The sequence below is a fragment of the Eschrichtius robustus genome, chromosome 3 (assembly GCF_028021215.1).
Source record: "Eschrichtius robustus isolate mEscRob2 chromosome 3, mEscRob2.pri, whole genome shotgun sequence".
NCBI lineage: Eukaryota > Metazoa > Chordata > Mammalia > Artiodactyla > Eschrichtiidae > Eschrichtius > Eschrichtius robustus.
The window spans coordinates 30,893,141-30,912,425 of record NC_090826.1 but is presented as its reverse complement, the minus strand read 5'-3'; the positions used below and the strand labels follow the sequence as shown (position 1 = coordinate 30,912,425).

The window sequence follows — 19,285 nt, the reverse complement described above, 5'->3', positions numbered from 1 at the left end:
GGTCTTGCCTGTTCACTCCTCAGAGGGATCACTTGGTCTCCTGTTTTTAATGTGATAGACTTATCATGATAAGACATCAGTTCTTGGGGCCAAGCATCTACAAAGAATGTAGAGAGATAAGAAGAATAAAAAGTGTATCCAACTTCTTTGAAAACTGTAAACTAAAAATTCTAACCATCTTAAGCAGTAGTGGAGGTAATGGAACACTACCAGTATGGTTATGTATGAACTTAACCCCCAAGGCCTCTTTGGAGAGTTGGGGCGTACTGCTAGGAGATTGGCTGTGGAATGTGTGGTCTTGCCACAGCTTTAGGAACACCCACACCCCAGCCTGCAAAGACGAAGTTTCAGCATTTGTTGTTTCTCCAAGTCTATTTATATAAAATTGTAAATTGTCTCTTTCATACAGGAGTTGGCCTCCCTGGGTCTGGACAGATTGAAATCTGCACTCTTAGCTTTAGGCCTGAAGTGCGGCGGGTAAGAGGCTGGTCTTTCTATCGGAACTGTCTCATTTACTGTGTGTTTCACAATCTTCTAAGTGGCTCTGATTCCCTTCTTTCTGTCATCCCCCACTGCAAAGATAAGCAAGCCTATAAAGTAATCCTGAAATCCTTTGCCCCTTGTGTCTACTTAGGACCCTAGAAGAGCGAGCCCAGAGGCTATTCAGCACCAAAGGAAAGTCCCTGGAGTCACTCGACACCTCCCTGTTTGCCAAAAATCCCAAGTCAAAGGGCACCAAGCGGTGAGTGGCTGGGGCCGCACCTCTGCTGACACTTTAAAGTTTTTATTCCCATGCAGAATGCTTACCACAACAGAAATTTTAAAGCCTATTTTATCACCACTATTGATCCATCGAGACCCAGTCAGCTCCTTCTCTCTGCTAATGGCAGAGCGTGCTCTCATTGTTATTATAAACCAAAGACAGTCTGTACTCAGCTGACTGCGAGTGGGTGATGTCTGTAAAGTTGAAACTGTGCCCTGGGTACCTTTTGTTACCTCTGTAGGTTATAGAAACTAAGTAGGTTCAAAAATATTTTTCTAAGTACATTTTTGCTAATGACAGTTGAATCTATTCTTGAGCCACATGCTTGTACAGGGGGTTTTTTAAAAAGTAAATTTATTTTATTTTTATTTATTTTTGGCTGCGTTGGGCCTTTGTTGCTGTGCGCAGGCTTTCTCTAGTTGCAGCGAGCGGGGGCTACTCTTCGTTGCAGTGCACAGGCTTCTCATCGTGGTGGCTTCTCTTGTTTCAGAGCACGGGCTCTAGGCTTGCGGGCTCAGTAGTTGTGGCTCGCTGGCTCTAGAACGCAGGCTCAGTAGTTGTGGCGCACAGGCTTAGTTGCTCCACGGCATGTGGGATCTTCACGGACCAGGGCTCGAACCCGTGTCCCTGTGTTGGTAGGTGGATTCTTAACCACTGCGTCACCAGGGAAGCCCTGTACAGGGTGTTTTTTATATGTGGTTTTCCTAATTCTCAAAACAAGCCCAAAAAGTTATCCTGATTTTTTGCAGATAAGGACTTTTCTAAGTTTTGGAGTGTGTCTGTTATCTCACAGTTACTAAGGAGCAGGGTCAGGATTTGGGCCCAAGTCTGCTGGTTCCAGAGCTTGCTCTTCTGTACCACATTTCCTTTGTATGTTATAATCATGGAAATTTAAATACCTGGATATGTCTTTCACCTTCTAGAATGAGGTCAAAGAGGAAGCTTCCATGCATTCTAAGAAATAACCTCAGTACTTCTATCAGCGAGTCCTGAGCTGAACAGAGCATTTGCTTTCACAATGTGGTATTTCTCACATGCTTGTAATTTTTAATGCACCCATGGAATAAATGTTCCCAGATATACGAACAGGGCATTGGGTAAAAGAACCCTTGAGTGATAGAGTTTATTTCTTATTTTCAGAGACACTGAGAGGAACAAAGACATTGCTTTCCTAGAAGCCCAGATCTACGAATATGTAGAGATTCTTGGGGTGAGTAACTGACTCTGCTGAGGGCTGTAAATGCTACAACATGGGGAAGTAAGAGAAATAGGAATTTGTAGGATTTTTTTTTTTTAGGATTGCAAGAGGAAAGATACATATCAAACTACTTCAGCAGAAAATTGGGTTCTCCCAGGGTACTTGGCCCTTCACTGAGGTGCTGTTCTGTTCTTAGGTGTCTGTTAGGTGATGTTCCCAAGGTTGCCCAATCGCGTGAGGCTAGGCAGAGAGAATAGACTCCCCTTAGTATCCAGATTCTTTGCCTGAGCTCTGGAGTATACCCAGGGGTGACCCAAGAAGCAGACACTCAAAAGGCAGATAAGAGTGGCTTTTCAGATGTGACTTATTCTGAAAAGGCATTCCTTACGTGTTCACAAGATTGTGCGAAACTTCTTAGGGCCAGGAGGTTGGTGGTACAGAGCTGGCTGTGAGCTGCTCCTTTCTGAATATTCTTTCAAGAAGAAGCTGAAGTGGGGGTTGCGGGTAGAAAAAGGTCTAACCTGACCAGGATGCTTATCTCGGAGAGAAAGAGGGGACGAGTGGGAGGCAATGACTCTTTCAGGGAAGAGAAGGTGGAGGAAAGGGCACCACTCACCCAGAGAAGGTGGCCAGTGTCTCTGGGAGTCCTGCAGAGGACTGGCCTTTCTAATTGTCTGCTCTGTGTAGTTTTCAGCCACTCTGAGCCTTTGCCTCTACAAATGCTCACATGGTGCTTTGAGTGAGCAGGTGGCTCCGGCTCAGAGAGCTGGTCTACGTGTCTCTGTCGGTTGCCATGGACATTTTCATTCTGCCCTTGTTTGAGGACCACTTATATGATAGCTTATAAAACTAAGATTCATCTTTTTGTTTCCTTCTATTACAACTGCTTTTGGTAAGAGGAGGCTAGCCAGACATTGGATACTGGGGGTACTTATATTCTCCACAGTAAACCTGCACTGTGCTAGGGTGGGCAGCAGTCTGTGTTGCCAGTCCTCTGAAGAAGACTGAGAGGCAAATTTGTTCCCCTGACACAGGTGTGCCCACTACTTCTCCCTCCTTTGAGAGCATTTTGCTTTCCCTGCCAGGAGGTGGCACTCTTGTCTTTCGAATCCCAGCCAGTTACAGCCAAAATGGTTTCTAGATGTTGCTCTTGTCAATGTACTGATACTATTTTTATCATTATTTCACCATTTATTGGTACCTGTTGGTTTCCAGACATTATGCTAGATCTTTGGATACAGTAGTGAATATGACACAGCCTCTTGCCCTCGAAAAGCCCACTTTGCAGCTGAGGGCTACAAATAACTGTAGTATAATGTGACACCTGCTGTAGTACATTGAGATTGAGTGTTCTGAGTAGAAAGAGGGAGATAAAAATGTTCCAGGTAGAGGAAACAGCAAGCAAGAAGGTAAAATACGATGAAAGGAAATAATGAGGAAACCAGTGTGTATGGGTGTGCCTTGTAAGGGAGGGAGTGGTCAGAGAAATTCGGAAAGTTATGTTGGAAATTGGGACCTTGTCCTTTAAGCAGCAGAAAGCCAATAAAAGTTCTTTAAGCAAAGTGCACCGTTAGATTGGTTTTTTTGAGCAGAAAAATCTGGGAACAACGTGGAAGCTGGACTGGAATGAGGAGAGACTCAGGGCAAGTTAGAAGGTTGCCATCTTGGTGAGGACGGTAACAGTGGGAAGGAGAAGGAAGGACCGGTTCAGGAGATATTTTAGAGTTGGAAGAGAAGAGACTGTTCTCTGTTGTTCTGTGATAGTTTGTGGCCTCAGGCGAGTAACTTAGGCAAGTGCTTTATGAAACCTTTGACTTTTTCCTTTAGGATCAGGGAAGAATCATTCCTCTGCTGATGAGGAATTCTGATTTGAAGACAAGACTTTCTCTTTGTTTGCCAAGAAAGAAAGCCTAATCCTTGGAAGCGAGGGGTCAGCAAGGGTTATAGCAGAATAGGAAAGTTCTCTTCTTGTCCTGCACTGTTCTCTGACTTCCCCTTTCATTTACGGGCTTGGCTTAGGAACAGCGACACCTCACTCATGAAAATGTGCAGCGCAAGCAGGCAAGAACCGGAGAGGAGCGAGAGGAGGAGGAGGAAGAGCAGATCAGCGAGAGCGAAAGTGAAGATGAGGAGAACGAGATCATTTATAACCCCAAAAACCTGCCCCTCGGCTGGGATGGCAAAGTCAGTCCCAGCGCTACCATCTTTCCCTCATATCCCATTTTGGAAGCAGATGCAGACACTAGTCTAATACTGTTTTTTATCTGATTTCTTTTAGCCCATTCCTTACTGGTTGTATAAGCTTCATGGCCTGAATATCAACTATAACTGTGAGATCTGTGGAAACTACACCTACCGGGGTCCCAAGGCCTTCCAGCGGCACTTTGCTGTAAGGAATTCAGAGCCATTTCTCTTGGACGTTGAAGCATGAAACATGAGTCTTTTAGAGAAGAGGATAGGAGCAGCCTGAGAGGATCACTAGTGTCCAGAGCCTAAGAGAATCAGATTGAGAAGGAGTGGATCTAAAGTCCAGCATGTGGCATTTGGCCTCTGGCAACAGTGCCAGCCTTGGTGGTGGTAGTACCTGAGGTGGTTTCTGGAGGCATCCCACCACTCTGCTGTTTGAACCTCATTTCTGTTTCCTCTTGCTTGCTCTTTATTTTTCTTTTTGCCTCTCTGACTCCTTGGTCATTTCTCTATCCTGTTGCTAGTACTCAGGACCAAAGAAAGGGCTGACCGCCTCCTTCTTTGGGTCTTAAATGGGCCTCTGCCTCTTGAAAAAAAGAAACGAAGAGGATGACATTTATCAAGCTATTCTTGAGAGAAAGCAATTATCTGGGTGGTACTCCAGTAAGTGAACTCACCCTTGTTTTGTTTCTGCCTTCAATTCTTAGTACTTGGAAGGAAATTTTACAGAATGGAAGACTTGCTAGATGTAGCCAAGGATGGCGAATTTATATGAACTCCTCTCTCTCTCCCTCAGACGTACATATTACTAATTGATCCTGGGGTCTTTTCCGCCAAGCTCCTGAGTACTCTCTGAATCTTTCTCAACACCACCTCCAACGAATTAGAATTGGTATCCAGGGCCCATGCCATTTGCTGTCCCTGAGCCAGAACTGTCATTGCATCAGCGTCTCTTCCTGGTCTCTTTCGTGTCCTTGCCTGTATCTGATAAACAGCCTTCTCCTTTACTTCCAAAGATGACGCTGACCAGCCATCAGTAACGCTTACTCATGCTGGTGGGGGGCGTTGCTTGGGAGGTGACTGGTGAGTTGTGGTCTTGACACAGGTTTTGTCTGGATCTGGAATCTAGGTTTTTTATAAACCAACCCAGTGAGGCAAACAGTGCAGTGCTGCTTTGAAGTAACGGCCTCTTGTCAGTCACAGCCAGCTGTCTACAAACAAGAGCCACAAAAGGAACGCTGCCTTTAGGTGGAGCCTTTTGCAAAGGGTCAGGGTAGGGCTTATGAGTAGAATGGAGTTAGTGCTCAGTGTTCAGTCATCCTATTTCACATTGTCCTCTTGCTTCTCCCAGGAATGGCGTCATGCTCATGGCATGAGGTGTTTGGGCATCCCAAACACTGCCCACTTTGCTAACGTGACACAGATTGAAGACGCCGTCTCCTGTAAGTAAGCTTTATTGTTCCCGAGGTCAGACCTACAGTTCACTGTCCCGATACCCTGGTGTGTCCAGGCCTAAGGGCTGTAGGTTGTGGATATGTACAAACTACTACAGTCCTACATACATTCACTGCTTTTTGAGGGGATGAATTAGCCAGCAGTACTGATTCTTCCTCCCTTGAGAAGAGCTCTGTGCTGACTATAAAACAGCTTTTTGTTTTTTTCCCCCTCAGCCGTGCCGTGCGGCTTGTGGCATTTTAGTTCCCCGACCAGGGATTGAACCTGGGCCCTCAGCAATGAGAGCTCGGAGTCCTAACCACTGTACTGCCAGGGAATTCCCTAAAACGGCTTTTAACTGAGGTCTGTGAACTCCCCTGTATGCAAGATTTTGAGTGAATGGGTTTATATTTTTTGAATTGATTTTACTATGTTAACTGCAGATATGAAGAAAAAAGTAGAAATGGTCTCAGTAAACTTATTTCTGAGGTGACAGGGCAGTTACCCAGCAACAGGGCAGCAAAATACCTCTTGGAGAAAAAGCCAAGTGCAGCGTGTGTCCAGGAGTGTGTTGTTGAAGCGCCCAGGGACCTCAGTCAGGCTTCCTGGTTGCCTGGCAATGGTAGCTTTTGCCATCTTTCTCACAGGCTGCTTATTTGCTTTCTAGTTGATCTCTTCTCTGTCATGTTTTCACTGTTAGTGGGTTAGACTGTGAAGAACGTGATTTTACCACTCCACTTTGTTAAGTTTCAGGCACTGCCTGTTCATATCACACTACTCCACTGCCTGTTCAGCTAACTCCTTTGGTTCCCAGCTCTGGGGTTGTTCAAATCCTCCGTGTCAGAGCCAAGTAAAAATGACCTTCTAAAGAGCTCCCTGATCCCTGATTTAACCTGTGGACTCTGGGGACTCTTTCATTGAGTTTTTTGTGTGAGTCAGCTTTGGGGACTCCTCCTTGCTGTTTTTTTTTTGTTTTGTTTTAATACTTTTTTTAAAATTTAAATTTATTTATTTTATTTATTTATTTTTGACTACATTGGGTCGTCGTTGCTGTGCGCGGCTTTCTCTAGTTGCAGTGAGTGGGGGCTACTCTTTGTTGCCGTGCAACACGCTTCTCATTGCGGTGGCTCCTCTTGTTACGGAGCTCGGGCTCTAGGCATGCGGGCTTCAGTAGTTGTGGCGCACGGGCTTAGTTGCTCCGTGGCGTGTGGGATCTTCCCGGACCAGGGCTCGAACCCATGTCCCCTCCATTGGCAGGCGGATTCCTAACCACCGTGCCACCAGGGAAGCCCTCCTTGCTGTTTTGTCTGTCTTTATTCATTTACAAGTTGGGATATACAGTTCCTCTAATCAGAATTTAAATTTATCTTGTTATCAGATTATCCAATTAGCCTCTTCATTTTTTGCCCTTCACTCTGTTGGGAGGAAATTAAAATAATAATGAAATGTCATAGAATCGTAATGCTGCATTTTGAATGCAGTCTCATTTTTAGATGTATTTTCTAGCTGCATATAACTAGTAAATAGATCACTGTTCATTTTTGTGTGTATTTTCTTTTTTTTTTTTAATGTACTTATTTTATTTATTTTTGGCTGCGTTGGGTCTTCGTTGCTGCGTGCAGGCTTTCTCTAGTTGGCGGTGAGTGGGGGCTACTCTTCGTTGTGGTGTAGGCTTCTCGTGGTAGCTTCTCTTGTTGCGGAGCACGGGCTCTAGGTGCACGGGCTTCAGTAGTTGCAGCACGCGGGCTCAGTAGTTGTGGCTTGTGGGCTCTAGAGCGCAGGCTCAGTAGTTGTGGCACACAGGTTTAGTTTCTCTGTGGCATGTGGGATCTTCCCAGACCAGGGCTCAAACCCGTGTCCCCTGCATTGGCAGGCGGATTCTTATTCACTGCGCCGCCAGGGAAGTCCTTCTCCTCTTCTCTTCTCTTCTCTTCTCTTTTTTCTTTTCAATATTTATTTTATTTATTTGGCTGCACCGGGTCTTAGTTGCAGCATGCAGGATCTAGTTCCCTGATCAGGAATCGAACCCAGACCCCCTGCACTGGGAGTGCAGAGTCTTAGCCACTGGACCACCAAGGAAGTCCCTTGTGTGTATTTCCTTATGTCCTGCAAATTGCCTGAGTTAATTTATTACTTCTGATACCTTGAAATTGAACTCTACATTATTTTAGGCTTACAATCATGCCAACTACAAAAACAAAGGGGATGTTTTAATTAATTTTGTTCCATGTATTTATTTTTCCTAAGCATTGCCCCCAAGTCTTATGTTAAATAGAAGCAGGCAATAAGTCGTCCTTCCCTGGATGCTGTTTTTAAGGACAATGGTGATGCAGCTACACTAATTTTAAAACTGGCTTATGATTTTATTATCACATTCCTCAAAAGAAAGATGACAACATTTTTACTACTTTTTCTTTTATCAGGCCTTGAATAAAACAGCATTCCTGAATTATTTCATACTGGGTGGTAGATATTCTTTTAATGCAGTTTTTTTTGTTTTGTTTTTGTTTTGGCCACACTGCGCGCCATGCAGGATCGCCAGGGAAATCCCCATCTGTGCATCTTCCTTTTTTTTTTTTTTTAAATTAATTAATTTATTTATTTATTTATGGCTGTGCTGGGTCTTCGTTTCTGTGCGAGGGCTTTCTCTAGTTGCGGCAAGCGGGGGCCACTCTTCATCGCCGTGCGTGGGCCTCTCACTATCGCAGCCTCTCTTGTTGCGGAGCACAGGCTCCAAACGTGCAGGCTCAGTAGTTGTGGCTCACTGGCCTAGTTGCTCCGCGGCATGTGGGATCTTCCCAGACCAGGGCTCGAACCCGTGTCCCCTGCATTGGCAGGCAGATTCTCAACCACTGTGCCACCAGGGAAGCCCTGTGCATCTTCTTTAGTGAAGTATTTGTATTAGACTTGTGCCCTTTCTTTCTTTCTTTCTTTCTTTCTTTCTTTCTTTCTTTCTTTCTTTCTTTCTTTCTTTCTTTCTTTCTTCCTTTCTTCCTTTCTTCCTTTCTTCCTTTCTTCCTTTCTTTCTTTCTTTCCTTTCTTTCTTTCTTTCTTTGCATCGGGTCTTAGTGGCAGCACGTGGGCTCAGTAGTTGTGGCATGTGGGCTCTAGAGTGTGCGGGCTTTGTTGCCCCGCAGCATGTGGGATCTTAGTTTCCCAACCAGGGATCAAACCCACGTCCCCTGCATTGGAAGGTGGGTTCTTAACCACTGGACCACCAGGAAAGTCCCTAATGCAGTTATTTACCCTGTGAGGATTCTTTTTAGAAGTTTTGTTTTTACATTCATAAATAAAAGATGTGCTTTTTGTTTTCCTTTCAGACACTTGTCAGATTTAGTGATCAAAACCATATTTTTGTCATAAAATCAATGGGATTACATGCTACATTCTCTTCTGTCATTTGAAACTTTAAATAGAGATTACTTCTTCATACAAGGGGACCACTCTGAGAAGATTCTTTAGTTAATAGCCAATACAATTCCTTGATTTATTATGAAACTCAATATTTTTAAAGTAGGAAACTCAATATTTTTATTCTGAGTTTTACTGTTTCCTCTTTTTATTGACTTGAATTTTATTTATTTTTTTATACAGCAGGTTCTTATTAGTTATCTATTTTATACATATTAGTGTATATATGTCAATCTCAATCTCCCAATTCATCCCACCACCACCACCCCATTACTATTTCCTTTTTACTATTATTTTCTTCAATCTTGTTTCTTTGTGCTTTTTTTAAGTCTATAATCAAGAACTTACTTTTTTTTTGAGGTATAGTTGATATTAGTTTCAGATGAATAACATAGTCACTCAAAATTTTTATAGATTATGCTCCATTTAAAGTTATAAAATATTGGGGAATTCCCTGGTGGTCCATTGGTTAGGGCTCCATGCTTTCACTGCCGAGGGCCCGGCCCTGGTCCCTCTTCAGGGAACTAAGATCCCACGAGCTGTGCGAAAAAAAAAAGTTATAAAATATTGGCTATATTCTCTGTGTTGTACAATATGTCCTTGTAGCTTATTTATTTTATACATTGTAGTTTGTACCTCTAATTCCCTATCCTTATCTTGCCTCCCCAACCCTTGCCTCTCCCCACTGGTAACCACTAGTTCTCAGTATCTGTGAATCTATTTGTTTTAGTATCTTCATTTGTTTGTTTTATTTTTTAGATTCCACATGTGATAACATACAGTACTTGTCTTTCTCTGTCTGACTTATTTCACTAAGCATAATGCCCTCCAGGTCCATCCATGTTGTTATAAATGGCAAAATTTCATTCTTTTTTATGGCTGAGTAGTATTCCATCGTATATATACACCACATCTTCTTTATTCATTCATTTGTTGATGGACACTTAGGTTGCTTCCATATCTTGGCTATTGTAAATAATGCTGCTATGAATGTTGGGAGTGCATGTATCTTTTTGAATTAGTATTTTTGTTATCTTCTGATATATACCTAGGAGTGGAATTGCTGGATCATGTGGTACTTCTGTTTTTAGCTTTTTGAGGAACCTCCATACTGTTTTCCATAGTGGCTGCACCAATTTACATTCCCACTAACAGTATAAGGGTTCCCTTTTTCCATATCCTTGTGAACATTTGTTATCTGTAGTATTTTTGATGACAGCTATCCTGACAGGTGTGATGTTTCATTGTGGGTTTTTTTTTGTTTTTTTTTTTAATTTATTTTTGGCTGTGTTGGGTCTTCGTTTCTGTGCGAGGGCTTTCTCTAGTTGTGGAGAGCGGGGGCCACTCTTCATCGCGGTGCACGGGCCTCTCACTATCGCGGCCTGTCTTCTTGCGGGGCACAGGCTCCAGACGCGCAGGCTCAGTAATTGTGGCTCACGGGCCCAGTTGTTCCGCAGCATGTGGGATCTTCCCAGACCAGGGCTGGAACCCGTGTCCCCTGCATTGGCAGGCAGTTTCTCAACCACTGCGCCACCAGGGAAGCCCCATTCATTGTGGTTTTGATTTGCATTTCTCTGATGATTAGTGATGTTAAGTATCTTTTCATGTGCCTGTTAGCCATCTGTATGTCTTCTTTGGAAAAATGTCTATTCAGATCTTCTGCCCATTTTTTAACCAGGTTGTTTGTTTTTTTGCTGTTGAGTTGTATGAGCTGTTTACATATTTTGAATATTAATCCCTTATCAGTCATATCATTTGCAAATATTTTCTCCCATTCAGCAGGTTGTCTTTTCATTTTGTTAATGGTTTCCTTTGCTGTGCAAAAGCTTTTAAGTTTAATTTACTTTGCTTTTGTTTCCTTTGCCTTAGGAGACAGATCAAAAAAAATATTGCTACAATTTATGTCATAGAGTGTTCTGTGTATGTTTTCTTTTATGAGTTTTATGGTTTCTAGTCTTACATTTAGGTCTTTAATCCATTTTGAGTTTATTTTTGTATGTGATGTGAGAAAATGTTCTCATTTCATTCTTTTACATGTAGCTGTCCAGTTTTCCTAGCACCACTTTTAAAAAAAAAAAAAATTTATTTATTTATTTGGCTGCACCAGGTCTTCACTGAGGCATGCGGGATCTTTAGTTGCAGAATTCGAACTCTTAGTTGCGGCATGTGGGATCTAGTTCCCTGACCAAGGATCGAACCTGGGCCCCCAGCATTGGGAGCTTGGAGTCTTAGCCACTGGACCACCAGGGAAGTCCCCTAGCACCACTTACTGAAGGGAGTATCCTTTCCCCACTGTATATTCTTGCCTCCTTTGTCATAAGTTAATTGACCATAAGTGTGTGGGTTTATTTTGGGCTCTCTATTCTGTTCCATTGATCTAGGTGTCTGTTTTTGTGCCACTACCATACTGTTTTGATTACTGTAGCTTTGTAGTGTAGTCGGAAATCAGGGAGTGTGATACCTCTAGCACTATTTTTATTTCTCAAGATTGCTTTGGTTAGTCAAGAACTTTCTTCTTTTTGTTCTTTATTCTTTCTAATACAGGCATTTAGAACTCAATATCATTCTGTTAGGAATCTATTGGAAATATCCATTATTGATATGTTATATTTAGAACTTTGTTTATTAAAGAGGTTGTTTCTGAGTTTTAAAGAATAATTCAGTAATTATTTTTAAAAGCACTGGTTTTTTCATTCTGTTTCATTTATTTCTATTTTTCTTGGTCCATGCAGTAAGTTACAGAATTTCTGCCTTTAGAATGTATTTTATCTTTGTGTCCAAGTATATAGTCAGTGATTTGTTAAAGATTTATGTATACCTGAAAGGAAGTATGTCTCTCCACCTGTAGGCTGTTTAATTTTCCTGCAGTTTTCAGGTTTTTAATTTCATACTTACATCTATTTGTTTTGAATTCTGATAAAGACATGTTTACGTTTCCAGTTGTAATTAAGCTTTGTCTCTTGCTTTTCTGCCAGTTTTGTGTATATTTTGATTTGTGTTATTTGAGCCACATAAACTCAATATTGTATTGTAACCTTATTGATCACTCCCATTTTCTTTTTGAAATTCCCATTACCTGATAGCTTGTTTGTTCTATTGTAATAGACTTAGACCATTTCCCCAGTTATCAAAATTTTGGCAGCAAATGTGGGCTCTTTTTTACCCCAGTCATCAATGCTCATCCTTGTATAGGGATATTAAGCTCTTTACACTCAGTGTATTAATTGATCTATTTATATTTAACTCCTTTGCTGGAAAGGTTATCTTGTTAGATTTCTCACTTACATAGATTATATAGTAGACTTGAATCTATTTCTTTGAGATAGTTTTCTAACATTTCTAACTTTAATGTTTCTTTTTTTTTTTTGGCTGGGTTGGGTCTTCATTGCTGCGTGTGGGCTTTCTCTGGTTGCAGCAAGCAGGGGCTACTCTTCGTTGCGGTGCGGTGGCTTCTCTTGTTGCGGAGCATGGGCTCTAGGCGTGTGGGCCTCAGTAGTTGCGGTACGCAGCCCCTAGAGCATGCAGGCTTCAGTAGTTGTGGTGCACAGGCTCTAGGGTGCGCGGGCTTCAGTAGTTGTGGCGTGCAGGCTCAGTAGTTGTGGCGCACAGGCTTAGTTGCTCCACGGCATGTGAGATCTTCCCAGACCAGGGATTGAACCTGTGTCCTCTGCATTGGCAGGCGGATTCTTAACCACTGTGCCACCAGGGAAGTCTTTTAATGTTTCGTCTAATAGTTTCTTTCTACTACAAATTTCTATTATTATTAATATGTATTATTAGTTGAGTTATTTATAGGAGGTGATTATATCTGGATGTCCTGAAGCAGTGTAAATTCTATACGTCTTACTCTCATAATGATTCCGGAGACATTATGTCTTTAATCTTTATATCTATCTATAATCTATCTATCTTTAATCTTTATATCTATCAATATCCTTATCACCTTGTTTATAAAAAGTGTTTTTTCTGCTTTTAGATTCCCATTATCTCTTTTATTTCACTTTTTTTAAATTGAAGTATAGTTGATTTACAACATTATATGTTTCATGTGTACAGTATAGTGATTCAGTATTTTTAAATATCACACTGCATTTATAGTTATTATAAAATATGGGCTCTATTCCCTGTGCTATATCCTTGTAACTTATTTATTTTATGCATAGTAGGTTTTACTTCCATTATGTCTTGTCATGATCTTTTTCCCTAGGACTTGGTTGATGGATTCTATCAAGTTTTATATGTTTTCATATGTTCTGCTTCAAGGGTAAAGTTGGTTCAAAACCACATTTCTGATATAGTTTCATGTGATGGTTAAGTGTGCAGACTCTGGAGAGGCCACTGGTTAGGGTCCAAATCATGGCTCCACTGCTTACTTACTGGCTATGGGACACAGGACAAGTGAGGTCTTTTAGTTCCTTATCCATCAAATGTGGGTGGTAATAATATTGATATATCTACTTCAGAGAGTTGTCTCAAAGTTTAAATGAGATAATGCAGGTCAAGTGCTACAGCCTGTCTGACCACAGTGTAGAATCTATTCAGTGAAGAAGCATAAGCTGCCATCATTATCAGCGTCACTTGTGGGCTCCTCTGCAGAGTCTGAGGCGTGAGATCCAAAGTCACCTTTATCTTTTCATTTGGAGTTTAATCTTACTATTACTAGCTACCATTTACCAGGTGCCTGGTGTATGCCAGGTAAATAGGAGATTTTTACACTCATTTAATCTTCAGAACAACCAGTGAGGTAGGAGGTCCCCCACATTTTCCAGAAGAGGAAAATGAGGTAAGTTTTTCAAAGTCACATAGCGTTTAAGTGGAAGAAAGCCAGGGAGCAAACCCATGTCTGTTCTACAGCAATCTCTTCTCTTTCCACAGTGCTATCCTGCCTTCTTTTAAATCACCCTCATCAAGTAGATGTTTTAGAGTTGATCATTAAGGGGTATTCCAGAAAAAACTTCATGCATTTTCTCTTTAGCCACACAAAGATTTTTAGAAAACTTAAATTTTCTTCCAGAATATTATTGGCAGGTTCATGATTTTTCCATTATCCATATTGTTTTCAATATTTATCTCCTTATTCAGGTGTCTAGGCTTATCAATTTCTCTTATATGCATATTATTATTATTACCACTTCTTTGATTTATTGTATCATTTCCACCCATCATGACTTCCCTTGAATATTTGTAGGTTCTAATATTTGTAGGTTCTCTACATAGCATTTGTACTTTCACTTCTATCTCAATATCACTTTCTCTTTTCATCCCCCCCCCCAATAGATCATTTATAGGTTTATTACAAATTTATCATCACCTTCCCCCTCCCTTTTTTTTCCCAGGGATTATTCCTCCCTTTAAGTATCTTAGATTAACTCTCTGTCTTCCTTTCGGACTTTCAGTAACAGATAGATGGTTATATATATCTTGACTCCCACAAGATCATGACAGACTTTATCTCAGTTGTCTCACTAATAGTAGGCACCAATTAATTATGAAATCAAAGTTAATTCTATTCTGTAGAGTTTCTGCAATTTTTCTTCTTTTCCTATCGGTGGAATAATTATTTTTTATTAAACCTGGATTTTGTGTGTGGTTTTTGGGTTTGGGGTTTTTTAAAAGCATCAAAACTAGACATCTTAAGGATTTTTGGTTATGAGGAAGAGAACCCATTAAAACCTAACTCCATGCCCTCCATCCTGTTAGCAAGTATATGCTTACCCAGCTGTGCTTCCCTCTATATGTATGCCTTCTCCACTTCCTTGTGTCTTCTCTTTAAGCCTTAGCTCACAATGAAGACAACTCTAGCCCTTGCCCTGTATGACCTTTTTCAGTTTTCAGGGCCTGCCATCATCCAGCTCAGTCTCTCAGTGTCCCAATTTCTAATATCTGGGAAAGACAATAGGTAGGCGCAGCTGGGTCAGGTGACATCTGTAGTCCAGTCAGCTGTCTTTTCATTAGCCGGCAGCAAAAATAGCTACTTGTTAGACCAGGACTGCTCCTTCCAGAACACCTTGGGAAGATGTGTTCCCTAATGGGAGTGGGCAAGGAAGTAACCGTTGACACAGCTGTCACACTGGATTTACTTGTCTTTGTTTTAGATCATTCTGTTGAAGTTTTCCTTTTGGCGCTTTTAGCCAGGAGGGAGAGATTCAGTACTGTCATTTAAGTTACAGTAGGTTTTTTTTTTTGTTTTTTTTTTTTTTTACTTAAATGAAGGATTTCACTTATAAATTTATTATTTTAATCATTCCATTGTTCCAGACTTACAATTTTTTTTAAGGTGAACAAAAGACAGCTAAGAAAGAGCCCTATGGAATTGCCACCAGAGATTCCCCATTTAGGTGGTTGGTCACAATTGACCAATATTCACTAGGTATAAGTCTACTAAACTAATAAACTAATAGCATCAGGTTCAAATATCACCATCTTGTTTATGGCAGTATCATGAGAGTTACAATGTTTTCATGAACTCCAGGGACATTGCCTATGAGAGCAATCGCTTTGCTAAAATCATGATATCCTGTGTCTATACCTTTTATCGAGTCGGCACTATCCCATCAAAAATAGGAAATTCAAATTAATTTGCCTCACTTATTCTTAGTGAACCCACGCCGGCGCCCAGAGGTGGTTCCATCTTTTTCTAATTGTTTTCAGATTCCTCTGAAGAGTAACATCTCCCTCACTGCTCCAGTTTCCTACATCCACTTTTTTCTTTAAGAAAATCATGACAGGGGCTTCCCTAGTGGCACAGTGGTTGAGAATCTGCCTGCCAGTGCAGGGGACACAGGTTCGATCCCTGGTCCGGGAAGATCCCACATGCTGCGGAGCAGCTAAGCCTGTGCGCCACAACTACTGAGCCTGTGCTCTAGAGCCCATGAGCCACAACTACTGAGCCCGCATGCCTAGAGCCCGTGCTCCACAACGAGAGAAGCCACCTCAATGAGAAGCCTGCACACTGCATCGAAGAGTAGCCCCCGCTTGCCGCAACTAGGGAAAGCCTGTGCGCAGCAACGAAGGCCCAACACAGCCAAAAATAAATAAATAAAATAAATAAATTTATTAAAAAAAAAAACTAACCACCCCATATTTCTGGGCCTCTCACCTTCTGAGATGGCCCACACTCTGTCTTTAAAAAAAAAAAAAAGGAAATCATGACAGCCTTTCTGATCTCTGGTATTTTAGAACCACTCTGGGTTGGATTCCTGAATGGCCTGGACAAAGAATATGATAAGGCCCTGCCCTGGCAGTGGTAAATTCTCCATTCCTTTGTAATGTGCATATTATCTGGACCTGAAGACTTCAGCCAATTTAAGGCAATTAGCAAGGAAGGAAAAGATGATTAGTTGAGTGCCTGTACACCAGGCACAGAGCTAAGCACTTTCTTATATGTTGTCTCATTTACTATTTCTTCACCCATCTTAGACTTCAACTTCCTCTATAGGATATACCGGATATACCTTCTAATCTTGTCAAGTTTATTAATTCCCTAGTGGTCCAGTGGTTAAGACTCCGCCTTCCAATGCGGAGGGTATGGGTTCGATCCCGGGAACTAAGATCCCGCATCCCGCATGCCGTGCGGTATGGCCAAAAATTTTTTTAAAAAGTTTGGTAATCTTGTCAAGTTTAGAGGTTGTTCTACTTGATGGGAAATGTGAAAGCATATAAGAATCAAGTAATTGTTCCTTTTCACTGTAATCTTAATATTTTATCATCTTATCTCTGTAGCAGCAGACCTGTCCCATCTGCTCCACGTAGCCCTTTGTTCTAAGGGTGCACCTTCCTGACACCATTCTTACAGGTTTAAGTTGTTCTTTCCCTAGTTTTGTTATCTGTCCTGTCTTTGTACGTGTTTGATCCTCCCTCCCTCTGAAGCTATGGTGGTGTCTGTAGATGTCTTCCCCTTTTCGTGATCATTGGAATAATTAGTTATTTAACTGTCAGAATTCTCGTTTTAATGTCTTCAGTGTTTGTTGAGCCATCTTATCTTTCAGACTCTTTGGCCATGATATTTCACTTTTTTGTTTTCCTCTGAAGTTTTTGAAATATATGCACCAGACTTTAAATAGACATATTTGACAATGTCTAGTGTTCTCAGTCTCTTCTATTATGAACTTTAATACAGTAAGGTCACTTTTTCCAATAATTCCTATATGTTGTACCACATTAGCTTTTTCCTTTGAGAGTTATCAGTTCTCAGTTCTAAGAGGTCTTTGTTTAGATTTGATCCAACTTTTATTTTACAGCAAAGAAACATTATGGTAAATTTTGCAATGAAAGGGGTTTGTCCACAGGCGATCCAGAACCAAAATTCCAGTTTGGGGCAGGTAGAAGTCTCAAGGGCAGGCACTCAGGGGGATCCTAATGCGGGATGTGTTGTAACACCTTGTACCCAGTAGATACTCAGTGGAATCTGATTGCTGATCATTTCTCGTCCTGCAGTGTGGGCCAAGCTGAAACTGCAGAAGGCATCGGAACGATGGCAGCCTGACACTGAGGTGAGTGCTAACGTAGCATCGGGGATAGCATCAAGAGACAGAGCTCCCTCACCACGTAGAAGGGAGGTGAGAGATGGTCCCTGGTTCACTGCAGTAGCAAGTGTAATGTGACAATATCTATAATTGGCTCTTGGCTTGTAAGCCTAATTCATTTGTGATATTAAATTAAATGTGTCAGACTTTAAATCTGTGTCTTAAGACAGGGTATATTCTCCCACTGAGATTTTGAAGTGGCATGCAGGAGTGCCCTGTGTCTTGTCCTGCCGTGAGGATTCATAAGCTAAGAAGTTGAGACTCTATGTCATACGTTAGATATCCTTTGAGGAGAGCATCTGATGAGAGATGATCTTCTCATGTGGTGGAGAGGTGTCCTTGCTGGTCTTGAGATAGTCATCCTGAACAGCAGATTTCAGAGATGAGGAATGAGGTGTATGTGAGGTATGGTAGCTGCTGCTTCTCTTTTAGGTCAGTGGTTTTCAGTGTTCCTTTTTTTAGCAGCAAAGCCTTTTTCAGACAGTAATGTAGAACTCCAATAAATAAAATAGAAAAAAGCAGGACTGCTCTGGATGTGGAGAAGCTCAGCCTTCTTGGCCTTTCATCCCCTGTAGTGGTCTCTTAGGCAGAAACCTAGGATTCTTGGGAACCATTTGAAAACCATGTCTTAAGTGAGCCTTTCTCAACCAGGGTTCCTCGTCTTAAACACAGAAAGTGATTTGAATGAACTATTTTCTCAGATATCCACAAGGATCGGTCATAATCGGTACCATCCTAGATGTCTAATAGATGCTGTGAGCAATAGAGCAGAACCCCAGTTGAGAAAGGCTGTCTTAGATGAATGGCATGGAATCAGGCCAGGGTGAGCTCAGGTATCCAGAGCTTGGCTCCAAACATTTCTCCCAGGAGGTGTAGCTAATGGTGTTCCTCTTCCCTTTTAGGAAGAGTATGAAGACTCCAGTGGGAATGTTGTGAATAAGAAGACGTACGAGGATCTGAAAAGACAAGGACTGCTCTAGTGTTCAGGGATGTGTCTCAGCTGCGGGGCTAGCCCAGTCTTCCCTAAGATCTGCTTTTTCTATTTCTCCCAGCCAAATGCTCCTAAAGACTCTTTGCTACTTAGTCTTACGGACTAGCATGCATCTTGTAGAAGCAAGGCATGCTGGCATATCGCAGGGCTGAGGTGTGTTTTATCTTTGTTTCATATTAAAAAAGATTCTGTTGGAAAATAAAACCAGCCCTTGTTCTGAATGTGTCTTGTTCTGAAGCCCGGGATTATGTACTAATTCAGTCCTCTAGTTCTTAACACCTCCCTACCTCTTTCTCACGAACTTCAGTAGCAACTGAAGTTTAATGAGCGCCTGTTATGTTACATATATTATGCTGGGTAATTCTGACTTAGCCTCATTCCCCACCCCCATTTGCTGCCACTTCCCCAAATGAGCATCACCCCAGGGTAAGCCCTGCCCTTAGTTGAGTCAGCCATTCGTGCACACACTGTACTAGGGAAAGATGGGGAGGGTGAGCCAGGACCTCTGCTAAGGACAAAGTTGTGGCACCAAGGTTGCCTTTTTATTTGCATAAAGGAAGGACTTGAGCTATTTTGGAATGAGCCTGCAGCCCTGCCCCTTCTCTGAGCCTCAGCAGCCTGGCACACAGTGAAACTAAGACCAGCAGTGACTTCACCTGCTTGCTACTTCAGAACAAGAGTCTTTGGTCTACCTTTGTCTTCTATGAGATCCTTACTTGACTGAGAAGTGGCTAATATTCTTGTGTTCTCCAAGCCCAGATAGCCAAGATTTGGGT

At 41.8% G+C, this 19,285-nt stretch overlaps 1 protein-coding gene across 2 annotated transcripts in view; it reads left to right on the top strand.

Moving 5' to 3' along the window:
- The window catches only part of SF3A3 (splicing factor 3a subunit 3), a 28,129-nt gene extending 9,399 nt beyond the window's left edge, over positions 1 to 18,730 (top strand). For both annotated transcript variants that reach the window (XM_068537885.1, XM_068537884.1), the window contains 8 exons: positions 410 to 477; positions 635 to 742; positions 1,904 to 1,973; positions 3,981 to 4,145; positions 4,240 to 4,350; positions 5,500 to 5,590; positions 17,430 to 17,485; positions 18,421 to 18,730. In XM_068537885.1, coding sequence (XP_068393986.1) covers positions 410 to 477; positions 635 to 742; positions 1,904 to 1,973; positions 3,981 to 4,145; positions 4,240 to 4,350; positions 5,500 to 5,590; positions 17,430 to 17,485; positions 18,421 to 18,498 — 747 coding nt within the window. In that variant the 3' untranslated portion in view covers positions 18,499 to 18,730. The remainder of the gene's footprint in view (positions 1 to 409; positions 478 to 634; positions 743 to 1,903; positions 1,974 to 3,980; positions 4,146 to 4,239; positions 4,351 to 5,499; positions 5,591 to 17,429; positions 17,486 to 18,420) is intronic.
- Positions 18,731 to 19,285: the final 555 nt, after the last annotated feature.